At 37.5% G+C, this 16245-nt stretch overlaps 1 protein-coding gene across 50 annotated transcripts in view; it reads right to left on the bottom strand.

Moving 5' to 3' along the window:
- akap13b (A-kinase anchoring protein 13b) overlaps window positions 1-16245 on the bottom strand; it is a 198392-nt gene that overhangs the window by 151069 nt on the left and 31078 nt on the right. For all 50 annotated transcript variants that reach the window (XM_087311799.1, XM_087311803.1, XM_087311813.1 and 47 more), the window contains exon 2: window positions 14032-14075. In XM_087311799.1, coding sequence (XP_087167925.1) covers window positions 14032-14064 — 33 coding nt within the window. In that variant the 5' untranslated portion in view covers window positions 14065-14075. The remainder of the gene's footprint in view (window positions 1-14031; window positions 14076-16245) is intronic.

Raw genomic sequence — 16245 nt, 5'->3', positions numbered from 1 at the left:
TGGCATGTTTAAGGTGTGTGCCAATTTTCGTGCATGTGCGTGATTCATAGCTCGGGGGCTCGTCCGTTTAATTTTTCTAGGTGGCGCTGTCGAGTCATTTTGCCACGCCCACTTCAATATTGTTATGTGGATGTGTTCAAGAGATGACGTTTATCAACCATGTGAAGTTTCAGGCAGATCGGACATTGTGTGGTTGAGTTATAAGGACTTCCTGTTCCATGGCGAAGCGTTGAGGTTTGTCATACCGCCACGGACACGCCCCTCTGCCAAAACTCTAGATCTTCACAATATATCATCGCTAGAGCTTTCAGATAACACCACACAATTTTGGTGCTGATACGAAAAAAATTGTGGGAGGAGTTTATTACTCCGTAAATCATGTCATTTCCTGTGGCCGGCAGGTGGCGCTATAACTATATATGGATATTGGCATGTAAACGTGTTCAGGTCAGGACGCTTATCAAGCGTGTGAATTTTGAGGCAGATCTGATAATGCATGCCTGAGTTATAACGACTTCCTGTTTTGTGGCGAATCATCAAAGTTTGCGAGGGCGCCACGGACACACCCATCAACGAAAACTCTAAAGCTTCGCAATTTAACATCGCCAAGGCCTTTACATGACAAAACCCAATTTTGGTGTCGATCGGATAAAATCCCTAGGAGGAGTTCGTTAAAATACAACGCCTGGAAATGGCAAAAACGCCACTTTTTCGCCGCAGGAAGTTAAAAATATCCGACTTCCTGTTGGGTTTGAGATATGGCTCCAAGAGACTTTTTCGTATGGTTTGGCATGTTTGAGGTGTGTGCCAATTTTCGTGCATGTGCGTGATTCGTGTATCGGGGGCTCGTCCGTTTAATTTTTCTAGGTGGCGCTGTCGAGTCATTTTGCCACGCCCACTTCCGAGACCCATATCAACCTGCTATTTACACCGCGTTTGGTGTGTGTGCAAATTTTCATGAGTTTTCGGGCATGTTTAGACCCTCAAAAGTGCCCCGATAGGGGGCGGAATAATAATAATAATAATAATTAAAGCTGCAAGCAGCGATGATAGGGACCTCGCACCCGGGCTCACCGCCGCCCGGTGACCTTACGATGACAGAGAACAGCGAACAATAATAATAAAAGCCGATATATATATATATAAAACCTAAGAAAAATACAGATTTATGCCAAACTTCCTCCTGTCAGCAGGTGGCGCTATAACTGTGACTTAAGATTGGCATGTAGATAACTTCAGGAGAGGAATTTAATCAACCATGTGAAGTTTCAGGCACATGGGACATTTTGTGGCTGAGTTATAAGCCAAACTACCTTTTGCCAGCAGGTGGCGTTATGACTGACTCAATATTGTTATGGGGATGTGTTCAGGAGCGGACTTTTATCAAACATGTGAAGTTTCAGGCAGATCAGAGATTGTGTGGAGATTGTGTTATAAGACAAACTACATTCTGCCAGCAGGTGGCGCTATTAAAAACTCAATATTATTATGTAGATGTGCTCAGGAGAGGACTTTCATCAACCATGTGACATTTTAGACAGATCGGACATTGTGTGGCCGAGTTACAAGAAAAACTACCTTCTGCCAGCAGGTGGCGCTATGACTATGACTCAATATTATTATGAAGATTTTTTATGTAGATGTGCTCAGGGGAGGACTTTTATCAATCATGTGAAGTTTCAGGCAGATCGGACATTGTGTGGCCAAGTTACAAGCCAAACTACCTTCTGCCAGCAGATGGCGCTTTTACTGACTCAATATTGTTATGTAGATGTGTTCAGGAGAGGACTTTTATCAATCATGTGAAGTTTCAGGCAGATCGGACATTGTGCGGTAGAGTTATAAGGACTTCCTGTTCCATGGCGAAGCGTTGAGGTTTGTCATGCCACCACAGACACGCCCCTCTGCAAAAACTCTAGATCTTCACAATATATCATTGCTAGAGCTTTCAGATGACACCACTCCATTTTGGTGCTGATATGGGAAAGTTTGTGGTAGGAGTTTCTTATAGTGTCAAACATGTCATTTCCTGTGGCCAGCAGGTGGCGCTATAACTGTAACTGGATATCGGCACGTAAACCTGTTCAGGTCAGGACTGTTATTAAATGTGTGAATTTTGAGGCAGATCTGATAATGCATGCCTGAGTTATAACGACTTCCTGTTGTGGCGAATCATCAAAGTTTGCGAGGCCGCCACAGACACGCCCATCGACAAAAACTCTAAAGCTTCGCAATTTAACATCGCCAAGGCCTTTAGATGATAAAACCCAATTTTGGTGTCGATCGGATAAAATCCCTAGGAGGAGTTCGTTAAAATACAACGCTTGGAAATGGCAAAAATGCCACTTTTTCGCCGCAGGAAGTTAATAATATCTGACTTCCTGTTAGGTTTGAGATATGGCTCCAAGAGACTTTTTCGTATGTTTTGGCATGTTTAAGGTGTGTGCCAATTTTCGTGCATGTGCGTGATTCGTAGCTCGGGGGCTCGTCCGTTTAATTTTTCTAGGTGGCGCTGTCGAGTCATTTTGCCACGCCCACTTCAATATTGTTATGTGGATGTGTTCAAGAGATGACGTTTATCAACCATGTGAAGTTTCAGGCGGATCGGACATTGTGTGGTTGAGTTATAAGGACTTCCTGTTCCATGGCGAAGCGTTGAGGTTTGTCATACCGCCACGGACACGCCCCTCTGCCAAAACTCTAGATCTTCACAATATATCATCGCTAGAGCTTTCAGATAACACCACCCAATTTTGGTGCTGATACGAAAAAATTTGTGGGAGGAGTTTATTACTCCGTAAATCATGTCATTTCCTGTGGCCAGCAGGTGGCGCCGTAACTATATCTGGATATCGGCATGTAAACGTGTTCAGGTCAGGACGCTTATCAAACGTGTGAATTTTGAGGCAGATCTGATAATGCATGCCTGAGTTATAATGACTTCTTGTTTTGTGGCGAATCATCAAAGTTTGCGAGGGCGCCACGGACACGCCCATCGACGAAAACTCAAAAGCTTCGCAATTTAACATCGCCAAGGCCTTTAGATGACAAAACCCAATTTTGGTATCGATCGGATAAAATCCCTAGGAGGAGTTCGTTAAAATACAACGCCTGGAAATGGCAAAAACGCCACTTTTTCGCCGCAGGAAGTTAAAAATATCTGACTTCCTTTTGGGTTTGAGATATGGCTCCAAGAGACTTTTTCGTGTGGTTTGGCATGTTTGAGGTGTGTGCCAATTTTCGTGCATGTGCGTGATTCGTGTATCGGGGGCTCGTCCGTTTAATTTTTCTAGGTGGCGCTGTCGAGTCATTTTGCCACGCCCACTTCCGAGACCCATATCAACCTGCTATTTACACCGCGTTTGGTGTGTGTGCAAATCTTCATGAGTTTTCGGGCATGTTTAGACCCTCAAAAGTGCCCCGATAGGGGGCGGAATAATAATAATAATAATAATTAAAGCTGCAAGCAGCGATGATAGGGACCTCGCACCCGGGCTCACCGCCGCCCGGTGACCTTACGATGACAGAGAACAGCGAACAATAATAATTTAAGCCAATATATAAAAAAAGATCTAAGAAAATCACAGATTTATGCAAAACTTCCTCCTGTCAGCAGGTGGCGCTATAACTGTGACTTAAGATTGGCATGTAGATGTCTTCCGGAGAGGAATCTTATCAACCATGTGAAGTTTCAGGCACATGGGACATTGTGTGGCTGAGTTATAAGCCAAACTACCTTCTGCCAGCAGGTGGCGTTATGACTGACTCAATATTGTTATGTGGATGTGTTCAGGAGCGGACTTTTATAAACCATGTGAAGTTTCAGGCAGATCAGAGATTGTGTGGAGATTGTGTTTAAAGACAAACTACATTCTGCCAGCAGGTGGCACTATGAAAGACTCAATATTATTATGTAGATGTGTTTAGGAGAGGACTTTCATCAACCATGTGAAATTTTAGGCAGATCTGACATTGTGTGGCCGAGTTACAAGCCAAAATTCCTTCTGCCAGCAGGTGGCGCTATGACTCTGACTCAATATTTTCATGTAGATGTGCTCAAGAGAGGACTTTCATCAACCATGTGAAGTTTCAGGCAGATCGGACATTGTGTGGCCGAGTTACAAGCCAAACTACCTTCTGCCAGCAGGTGGCGCTATGACTGACTCAATGTTGTTATGTGGATGTGTTCAGGAGAGGACTTTTATCAATCATGTGAAGTTTCAGGCAGATCAGACATTGTGTGGTTGAGTTATAGGAAATTCCTGTTCCATGGCGAAGCGTTGAGGTTTGTCATGCCACCACAGACACGCCCCTCTGCAAAAACTCTAGATCTTTACAATATATTATCGCTAGAGCTTTCAGATGACACCACTCTGTTTTGGTGCTGATACGGGAAAGTTTGTGGAAGGAGTTTGTTACAGTGTCAAACATGTCATTTCCTGTGGCCAGCAGAAGGCGCTATAACTGTAACTGGATATCAGCACGTAAACCTGTTCAGGTCGGGACTGTTATTAAATGTGTGAATTTTGAGGCAGATCGAATATTGCATGCCAGAGTTATAAAGACTTCCTGTTTTGTGGCGAATCATCAAAGTTTGCGAGGCCGCCACGGACACGCCCATCGATGAAAACTCTAAAGCTTCGCAATTTAACATCACCAAGGCTTTAAGATGACAAAACCCAATTTTGGTGTTTATCAGATAAAATCCCTAGGAGGAGTTCGTTAAAATACAACACCTGAAAATGGCAAAAGCGCCACTTTTTCGCCATAGGAAGTTAAAAATATCCGACTTCCTGTTGGGTTTGAGATATGGCTCCAAGAGACTTTTTCGTATGTTTTGCCATGTTTGAGGTGTGTGCCAATTATTGTGCATGTGCATGATTCGTAGATCGGGGGCTCGTCCGTTTAATTTTTCTAGGTGGCGCTGTCGAGTCATTTTGCCACGCCCACTTCAATATTGTTATGTGGATGTGTTCAAGAGATGACGTTTATCAACCATGTGAAGTTTCAGGCAGATCGGACATTGTGTGGTTGAGTTATAAGGACTTCCTGTTCCATGGCGAAGCGTTGAGGTTTGTCATACCGCCACGGACACGCCCCTCTGCGAAAACTCTAGATCTTCACAATATATCATCGCTAGAGCTTTCAGATAACACCACTCAATTTTGGTGCTGATACGAAAAAATTTGTGGGAGGAGTTTATTACTTCGTAAATCATGTCATTTCCTGTGGCCAGCAGGTGGCGCTATAACTATATCTGGATATTGGCATGTAAACGTGTTCAGGTCAGGACGCTTATCAAGCGTGTGAATTTTGAGGCAGATCGGATAATGCATGCCTGAGTTATAAAGACTTCCTGTTTTGTGGCGAATCAAAGTTTGCGAGGGCGCCACGGACACGCCCATCGACGAAAACTCTAAAGCTTCGCAATTTAACATCGCCAAGGCCTTTAGATGACAAAACCCAATTTTGGTGTCGATCGGATAAAATCCCTAGGAGGAGTTCGTTAAAATACAACGCCTGGAAATGGCAAAAACGCCACTTTTTCGCCGCAGGAAGTTAAAAATATCCGACTTCCTGTTGGGTTTGAGATATGGCTCCAAGAGACTTTTTCGTATGGTTTGGCATGTTTGAGGTGTGTGCCAATTTTCGTGCATGTGTGTGATTCGTGTATCGGGGGCTCGTCCGTTTAATTTTTCTAGGTGGCGCTGTCGAGTCAATTTGCCACGCCCTCTTCCGAGACCCATATCAACCTGCTATTTACACCGCGTTTGGTGTGTGTGCAAATTTTCATGAGTTTTCGGGCATGTTTAGACCCTCAAAAGTGCCCCGATAGGGGGCGGAATAATAATAATAATAATAATAATAATAAAAAACGGAGCAATTCCAATAGGGCCTACGCACCGTTTCGGTGCTCGGTCCCTAATAATTATAAAAAACAGAGCAATTCCAATAGGGCCTACGCACCGTTTCGGTGCTCGGTCCCTAAATAATAATAATAACAACAATAAATATAAAAAAATATCGTTACAACTTGCAATTTTGGGTGTAATGATATTTGTTCATATGTAATAAAATACTTTTTTGTTCATAAATAATAATAATAATAATAATAATAACAATAGATAACGTTATTATTGTTAATATTATTATTATTATTAAATTTTAATTTCATGTAATTTTATGGGCTTATTAACAACATAAGCGTTTTAATAAGCAAATATCTCAAATTTAATGTATGTTTCTGTATTATTATTATTATTATTATTATTATAATTATTATATATTTTTATTATAAATTAAGCATAAATATAACTTCAATTGAAAAAAAATATGTGATTTTTAACACAGCAACATTTTAATATAAAATATCTCCACAATTTAATGCTATTTTATGGATTATTATTGCTGCTGTTGATGATGATGATATTAACTAGAATTACAGTGATATTTTACTTTCACTTTGTTTTCATAATAATCTAATATCATTATCTAATAAAACTAATATTAGTTTTAAAATATTGCTATTAAAAATATCATTTTCAAACAGTATAAATCACTAATCCCATTGGTTAATGAGTTTGTTCATATTTTAATATTATGATTGAGATTTTTATTCTATTTGTTATTGTTGTTTTTGCTCATTATTATTTTTGACATCATTGTTGTTAGTTGTTAATTATTATTTTTGCCATGTATTATTATTGTTGTAAATTGCTATTAATTCTCATACTTATTATTGTGGTTGTTGTTGTTTTTGTTAATTTATATTATTGTTGCTACTTATTATTGTGGTCTGTTGTTAATTATATTGCTGTTTATCATTGGTGTTGTTAATTATCATGCTTGTTATTGTTGTTATATGCTATTATTATTATTCCTTGAAAGTTACTTTAGTCAAAACTAAATTCATATATGCAGATTTCATGTTCTTTATGATAACCTTACTATTTTCATAAATATCAATCAATACACATTTGCATATAAACAACTGATCAACAACTTGTGTAATTAAAAATGAAAGACAAACAATGACAGCAACTATTGCCAACAAAAACAGCCTTGGGCTCCGGACCAACATTAAAATTCCCATTGTGAAAGTAGCCTGCACACTATATGTCTACATCTGACAACCATTAACTACATCCTAAAGTTGTTAACACATACTTCATGTCCTATTCCTGAAGCTGTGGTGACAACTAGAGAAACAGGTGAAGGTGTAAAGTAAAGCTAGACGTTAAGACCACAATATTACATCACAACAACTCCTAAATCAGACCAAGCCATTGGTTGAGTCTGAGGGTGTGGGAAGGTTTTTTTTTTTTTTTTTAGTGGCGAGCTCATATGACTGACTTGTACAGAAGCAGTTATGGTGACCCTTTGATCCAAGCGACATGCATAAGTCATAGGAATCTGACCGCTACGTCCCAGAATGGATAACCAAACCCACGCGTTGCTGGTGACGCATACATATGGCTTCATAAATATGTTACTGATGGAAGCTATTTGGCAGTTAGAAGCCAAAAATATTCTTTGGTTGTAAATATTTTTCAATTTAATGTCGGGAAAGTTTCCTGCTATTAGTGTATTGATTAAAAAAAACACTTAATTTTCTCAAATCTTGTTCTGGATGATTCTTAAGTTACAAAATATTTCTGATTGACTAAACAATAAATCATGTAGATATTATGAACAAAAGATTGTACAAAGGTGAATGTAAAGGTGTAACTTGGCAACAAGCATTGTGTGCTTATAATACAAAGCATGGCCTCGGGAAAAAAATTTAAAGTTAGTCACGAAATAAAAAAAGACTTTGTAAATTTAACTACTGAACAATATTGTTTACAACTATTGTAACTAAGCACTGCATCACTAGCTCTAGTTTCCTCACGGATCTCGCCTAGTACAAATGTATGCTAGCTGACATTTTTTTTACTTGCGGGAAAGATATGATCGGGAGGAATTCTACACATTCGCGGCAAACACATCAAGCATTTTACATGATTTGTTCATGTCGTCACCATAATTTGTTCCACATGAATTCACCTCTTATTTGGATGCTTGCATTGACTTCGATGTAATGTACTCATGTGAATATTTAAATTTGCATTCGGTGTGAACCCAGTATTCAATTTTCGAAATAAAGTTCTAAACTTAATATATGGTTTGGTATATATAGGGCTGGGAGATATGGCAAAAATTGCAGTCTTGATATGAATTTTCCATATTGAGCAATATACTTTTCGATTTACGTTGTTAACGCTTGCAGATTTAAAAGAATACCCCAACAATGACTAAAGCCACAAAAATTAGAGGGTCGATTTTTTTTTTATTTCTTACATTGTTTTTTTAGGCCTTATTTGGGTTTATAAACGATACAAAACAAATATGAACCTCTCCTCTTTGTTCTTCACTGGCAACTCTAACATTAGTTTTTTTAGAGGATCCATTAAATGGCATAACACATTTTCGGACAACAAATTTTTGCAATGGTTGCAAATTCAGTACATCTCTAATATCAACACACTTTTAGATTCCCAGTGTTGCACATTTCTGCTGTGTGATTAGCTCTTAGATCAATGCAGAGTGAAAAGGTCCAGAGCTTATCATTGTTATTTACCTGTATTTGATCACAATTCGATATACAGTAATATCGTTTATCAGCCCAGCCCTATGTGTACTGTCACGAAACTTGATTTCTATCACTTTAGCATCTGTCACTGATGCAACCCATTTTCCCATCAATGCCACCTAGTGGTCAAAAATAACTACAGCTTTTGTGACTTCGCATAAAGGATATTAATCTGACGTCTTTATTGCTTTCTATAGTGTCTATAGTGTTTCATATACACTCGATGCCAGTATCATTCCTTGTATGTAAATAATTTTTATTTGTCCATTTTTTTTCACAGCACATGTACTGAACGAACATCAAAAAAATATACTTTTGCCCTTGACAGTTTGCATGATTTTCACCAAATTTAGCTTATAACATCTTCAGCTTGTGCGGTCAAAAGGTAACTAAAAATATTTAGAATAGCAGTATCCAAAATTGACATGAAGCTTGAACTCAATGCTTTAACATTCTCTGACCTAACTCCTGAGTGAACATTAGTAGTTATGGCACAGTACCGAATAAAGGTCAAAAATGAAACATTTCAAACTTCTGAATTAATTGGTTACGACAAAATCAAGATTCTTGCTTTATTTTATGAATGAATGAATTTGGATGACATTACGAAACTTCATGCACATCTTAAAACATTTTATCTATGACAGCCTATTAAGGTTTTACAAAGCGCCATCAAGTGGTCAAAAGCTATAACAATATTTTCAAATACGGTTACAGCTTTGTCCAATGGCCATAAATCTCACGATCTTTCTAATCCATCCACATATCAGAAGCCAAAATCATTCTTTAGTTGTAAATATCTTTTATTTTTACAGCTAAAATGCACAAGTCAGACTCGGGCCACTTTTAGACCGCGGCGGCCCAATATGGATAGCAGGTGCTGGACCAGGAAAAGTGCCAAAGGCGAGAGCATAAACAAATGAAACAAAGACCACCCTGGTGACTGTGTCAACTCTAAGACATAGAGACTCAGATTCAACGATACTGGTCTTTGCATGATCCAACTACTTTGCATTTTATTGAATCACTTTGTCTTATAAACAAACACAGAACTTAGTTTTTCCAGGATTCATGGTTGTTTTAATCAATCCTTCAAATCACTAACACCACATGCGGCCCTGAAGATATTTTAAGAGCAACGTGTGCTAATCCTTGCTAGAATTTTCTACCGAGCAAAAGACCAAAAATATCCACAATCCAATTTATCTCCCTCCGAATCTTTTGGCTTAGCTGAATATCGGATCCATCTTTTCAGGAAGCATTTTTGGCACCTGAAGCGGGCTCATGGGGGTTCTCGAAGTACTGTTGATACTTCGGTTGTCCGTTGGTCTATTTCAGGATCTCACAATCCAATTTGCCAAAGGAGGAGTGCCTGGCCTTTTCGCCCTGTGCTTAAAACAACACTCGGTGAGCTGCCTTGTCGAAGGGAACTGTGGGAGCGAGAGACCACCGTGCATCTTTTAGCTACTTGCGTTGAGCTCAAATTTAGCAGAACAAGTTTGGGCCAAGACTCAAAACTTCAAAGTGCAGCTTGCGTTTCATGACACGTCTTTGCTTCCCTTGAAACACAAAACCACCATTACTCTGTTTATAATTAAGCAGAGCAAATTAGCCAGTGTCATGTGCTGGACAGAGAGGACTCCTTCCCATTAGCTTTTGCAACAACCATGAAAGTAGAACATACTTGTCAACCCTCCCATTTTTGGGGGGATTCTCCTATATTTTACAATTATATGAGGTATTTTATATATGAGGTATATTAAGGTATTTTCTCGTATTTTTAATCTTTCTATGAAGGGTGGCAATAAACATTACAGAAAAAATCCTCTCTATACGCAACCCATAACGCCAAACCACCAGGGGATGCCCCTTGCTCTTAAATGTGAATCTGTTCTGTGCTTTTATTTTATTTAGGCATTAATTGCAAACACTTTGAAATAAATATAAAAACAACAGGATTCCCTTCCTTTCTAATACAGGCACTGTTGCCATTCCTATGCAATCCTCAAGTCAATCACTGTTGCCATGCGAAACACTCCATAGTGATAAACAGTCGCCACTTTCCAAATGGATTCTGTACATGCAATTTACAGTGGAGCGAAAATGGACACTCTGGGTTTTGGGTGTGAGTTTGAACAGACATATACACATATTAATAATATTAATAATATTAATAATGATGATGATGATGATGACAATGTGGGGTTTCTTTTAAACACAACTAGTTTTGAAAGCAATCAAATGCTTTTGTTATGGATCTGTGCATTTTTAAAGTGACACCTCTGTTATTTAATGTAAACAAACGAAAAATCTAAATGAGAGATTCATTCGCTGCTCTTTAATCAGAATGTTTAAGCTACACAGTGAAGAAAAGGTTAATCAGATTTGATAACTTGATTAAATTTCTTTATAATAGCTATTAATTTGAATAGGCTCAACTGTTTGCTAATTTATTCCCAGCTTTTTCCAATGTACACTACCGGTCAAAAGTTTGGGGTCAGTGGGATTTTTAAATGTTTAAAATAAGCTTCTCTTGCTCACCAAGGCTGCATTTATTTAATCAAAAATGCAGTAAAAATTGTAAAACTGTGAAATGTTATAGTGCTACAAAATAACTTTAAAACTGGTTCATACAGGTATATTAATAAATTTATTCCAGTGATTTTAATGATGAATTTTCAGCTTCTAACTCTAATCTTCAGAGTCACATGATCCTTCAGAAATCACTCTACGATTAATTATTATTTTTATTAAAATATTATTATTATTATTATTAATGGTAATAGTAATAAAAGCAATAAGGACTGGACTAATATTTTAATTTGAAAATGCATAAAATAAGTAATAAATAAATATTTAATAAATAAGTGTTTAATAATGCAACATTTTTTATTTTATTTTTTATTTTATTTCATTTATTACATTTAATAAATGATGAACAGAATAATTTTCTTAAAAAAAACAAACATGAAAAAAAAAGTTAGCCAACCCCAATTTTTTGACCGGTAGTGTATACCATTTATTTTTATACCTTGTAAACAATAATAACAACAATAATAATAACACTAATAACAATAATAATAAAAATAATAATATTAATAATACTAATAAAACCTATTACTGACCGTTTTAATGGTTCATTTACAATGAAACATCTACAGACGAACATATTTAGTAGTTTTGGAATTTTAATTTTTATGTGAAAAAATATTTTATTTACTATGTGAAAATAAGTAAATATAATAAATAAAATATTAATATACTTTTGTGTGAAAATGAGGGGGATTACCCCTTTTTTTCCACATGCCAATGTTGACAGTAGAATCTTCAAAATCTTATAATTCATAATCAATAAGCACTACACTTCTTAAATTCAAAACTTTAAGAAACGTTTCTGAAAAGATGGCTTTGTGTGAAAGGTAAAAGCTCCCAAATAAAATGAACGTTTTATTCCTGAAACATTGATTTAGTCAAAAGTGACCAATATCTTTTTTTTTTTTTTTGTAGCTGTCATGTTGAACTTGTACATGAATATGTACAGCAAAAACACATGTGACGCATGGGGCGGCAGTGATTAAATAACATTTCCCCTTACTCGATCACTTCCTTAAAAAAGTTTCTGTGACCTTACTGTCAAAACACGCATTAAAATAAGAAAAGAAATTGTGTCACTTCTGTGAGTTTATTGAGAAGTCCTGAGAAGAAACCGTTCAATGCTCGACCAAGACAGCCACCTGCAACTGCTAAACATGGAGAACCCACATGTGCAGGTTTAACCACACACACACAGCTAATGCACATGAATATAGCACAAGCACAAGCCACAGCTGAGTGCTTCAAATAGAGCAAAACGTTGCAGCATCTGTGGGCTTTACAGCTTATGACATAAAATATACATGAGTTACTGTACAGTTAAACCTCAAGTGCTTGTTTTAATAGCTAACAAGCTAGCATGGATAATATTTTCACTAAGATTTTTTATGTTTTGTTGGTCCTTCTAATTGTGTCTACTTTCTAAACAATTAACATAGAATAGGTAAAAGCAACAAAAAAATGAACTGAATGAATGGTTCTAAATACTCCTTTCTAGGTAAGAAGTAAAGTGTTATAGATGTTGAACATTCAATTGGCAGGTGTGTATCTCCATGTGTATTATAACCAGTGAAATAAGTTACAACCATAGCAGGATACTGGCATTAGCATTGATGCACTGCCTGAATTATTTGTTGTGGTAACCTGTTCCGGTCCGCCATGTTGATCTGAAATTGCTGTGGTGTCTTTGGTCAGACATCCTGCTGACATGTGTGCTTCTGATGCCTTAAGCAAATCTAATTAAATAAGGTCAGCACTAAAACAAAGAAAAACAATTACCTTGCATGCCCTCCCTATGACCAAAGACCAGAATAAGCTTATGCAGGAAGAATGCGAGAGCAACAAGGCCTTTTAGCAGTTTCCATTAACTAGGCAGAGGTCAGGATGGTTGACTAATCATCCAAAACTAAATTTGACTGTAATTTAACATGCAACTTCTAAAACAGAGTTTCCGCATGCTAATCCCCAAGGAACACATCTGTTTTTAAATGAGCAAGACATGCAAAGGCACAAATTTTGTCATCAGATGAGCATGAGCATAATGTCTGTTCAGTTTTTGCACACACAGCTCACACAATCACTTGGAGTTTGTCCAAAAGGTGGCAACACTAAACCGGGCTGTTGGTTTATTGATAAAATAAGAACAACAAACTACTGAAGACAACAAAAAAGACCGCACAAAAAACAGAACCCCATGTTTATGAGTGAAAGCATTAAGATATACTCACAACTACTAAAAAAATAAATAAATGAAAGACAATTTTTAATCACTTATAACTTCTGATGGAAAAAAAATGTGTTTAATTGTGTGCATATGCATTCTGATGTTTTCAGCTGTGCTCAAAAATTTATTTTTAAAAAGTAAAACTAGGCTGCACCTGAAATCGCATACTTCCATACTATGTAGTACCCTAAAAAGTGTATGCAAGTTTAGTATGTCCAAATTCAAAGAATTCTAAAAACGGTGTGCGAGAAGTACCCGAATGATCTACTACTTCAGGCAATATTCGGTGAGTGTGCATTTGATGCACGTTACGCTATCCCATGCTACCCCAAAAGTGAAGTCAGGAATGAGAGTGATGTGATGACGTGGGTAGGGCACGTGATAATGACAAAATGGCAGATGCATTACGTCAAAATTCCATTCACACTGCACATATTCATACTGCATAGAACGCACTTTACTAACAGCAGAGTAGTAAATTTAAATTCGCATGCAGTATCTTTTGAATAGTAGGTGATTTCAGATGCAGCCCTACTCTTTACTCAAAACAAACCAGCTAATGAATGAACTATTTAATACTTACATATAATGGGGCTTGCTGTGGATTCAGTTTCATGGCACTGGCCACTGTGGAAAGAAAACAGGGAGAGAATTAGCATTTCTAAAAACAAAACAAGCAGGATGTTCAATTTATCATTCACTCTTTATATCCACAAACAAACTAGGCTTTAAACATTAGGCCACACAATGCATATCCACACAAACTGCAACCCTAAAAACTAATAGGAGCACATTGGCTTGCCTACAATCCTAATGGTCCCCCCTTCCGGGTCTTTCCATAAAAATTTAACTGCAGCTAATGAATAACTGCAAATCCATTACTTGCATCTGTTTTCAGGACTCAACAATAGGAATACCTTGGGGTTATGCTACATTCACTAAATGACATGACTTTTTAATGCATGCAAACTGAAGCAAAATGTTCTTTTTTTGTACCTTTATTGGAACAGGACAGTATAGAATGATAGGTAGTGAATTCATAGAGAGAGGTGGAACGGTCCTTGAATTAGGACCGTGTCAGTGAAAGTTAAATCAGTGCTAATAACAGCCCATTTCCACTAAATGGTATGGTTCAGTACGCTTTAATGGCTGTTTCCACTGTCAAAAGGCACCAAAAAACAAACCGTACCGTACTACTTTTTGGGTAACCTTTCGAAAGAGTACCCAGCACAACAAAAGAGTACCAAAAGGCGATGCAAGACACACAGCTGAACGCTCTTGGTTTACAAAGATATTACACTGTAACAATATATACATATAATAGCGAGCCATGGTCGACCTGAGCTTGAACAAACCTTGTCGTCTTAATGAATAGCCACAAAGCCAAAAAGATGAGCAGAAACTACCCTGTACCCCGTTGCTGTTCGATCGGTTTACTTTCTCAAACAGCTATCTTTGAAACAATGAACGTCTTGAGCTAATAAAACTAATGTGCACATGATTACAAACATGCTTTTGACTTCTGATCCTTTCAGAAACGGTCAAATGTGAGAATGAGGCATGAAAAAATAAAGGAGAAACCCGAAATAACAAAGAAGCAAATTATTTTTTCAGCAACCTAAAACATGAACATACTGTTATTTTTAACTATTATTATCACCTTTTGCACTATTATGAACTTTAATACTATTGGTACCCTTTTGGCAATGGAAACGCAAGCCTGATAAAGGTGATGTGTAGCGTACCGTACCATACCACTCAGTGGAAATGGGCCGTAAGACTTTGAGAAACGGCATAAGAAAATTGTTGCACTATTTTGCACATAATTTGGAAAACAGTTTTGTTATCTAGCTGACTAACACATAAAAACATTTATTTTAATTGCAAGAATGACTAGTGATTAGAAGCATCAACTGGAATGGACTGCAAATGACTGAAATGTACTGTACAGTAGGGTTGTAACAATATACCGGTATGACGGTTTACCACGATTTGAACGTGCACGATTATCATACCATGAACAATTGCATATCAACGGTTTTAACCCTTAAAGACCGAGACAGCCGCCCGCGGCTAAAAATAAGTATTGCTCTTAAATGTTTAATAACTTTTGATCCGCTGATCCGATTCATACAATTCAAAGATTGGCATAAAGAAGAGAATCTCAGCTTTCCAGTGCCGTATCACATAATATTCGCGGACTTTCAGAGGCTCCGGAATCAGTGCGGTTACGTCATCAACATTTGACAACGCTGATTTGACAAAGAAACGCTCGTCACTGTGTCTCCGGACAAATCAGACATGATACATTGATGCATTGTCCCTCCTCCATGCCCAGATTGGTTCAAACTCGCTATATCACAACCAATAAGCATAGGTTTCGCTTTTGTTTGTGGACCAAGCTTTTTGAACAACACGGAATGAGAGATAGGCATACATTTATGCGCGGCTAAATAAAACGCAAAAAAAAAGTTTTGCGTGAAATAATTCTCATACTAAGTACTTTTGCATGCACAGCAGCACAGAAACATGACAAAACAGTGACACAGCAAAGACGAACTGCTGCTCGTGCTGTTTTCAAAAGACGCAAATGAAGATGCAGCTGTTTGTCTGCATTGCATACAACCATATCCAAATCCATGCTGGCACATAGAACCTAAGGATGTTCCATATTGAATCTAGTTTCGTTATGTAACTATTTATAGTATAGTAAATATTTATATCTATTTTTTACTGAGGATTTGCACCATGTTTATTTGGACTTTATTTGGACTTTGACACATTATTTATTATTTTC

Source organism: Danio rerio, chromosome 25 (assembly GCF_052040795.2).
Source record: "Danio rerio strain M-AB ecotype USA chromosome 25, GRCz13ab, whole genome shotgun sequence".
In the NCBI taxonomy this organism is placed as follows: Eukaryota; Metazoa; Chordata; class Actinopteri; order Cypriniformes; family Danionidae; genus Danio; species Danio rerio.
The sequence above is the reverse complement of the archived record's forward strand: the minus strand, read 5'-3'. Positions and strand labels throughout refer to the sequence as shown.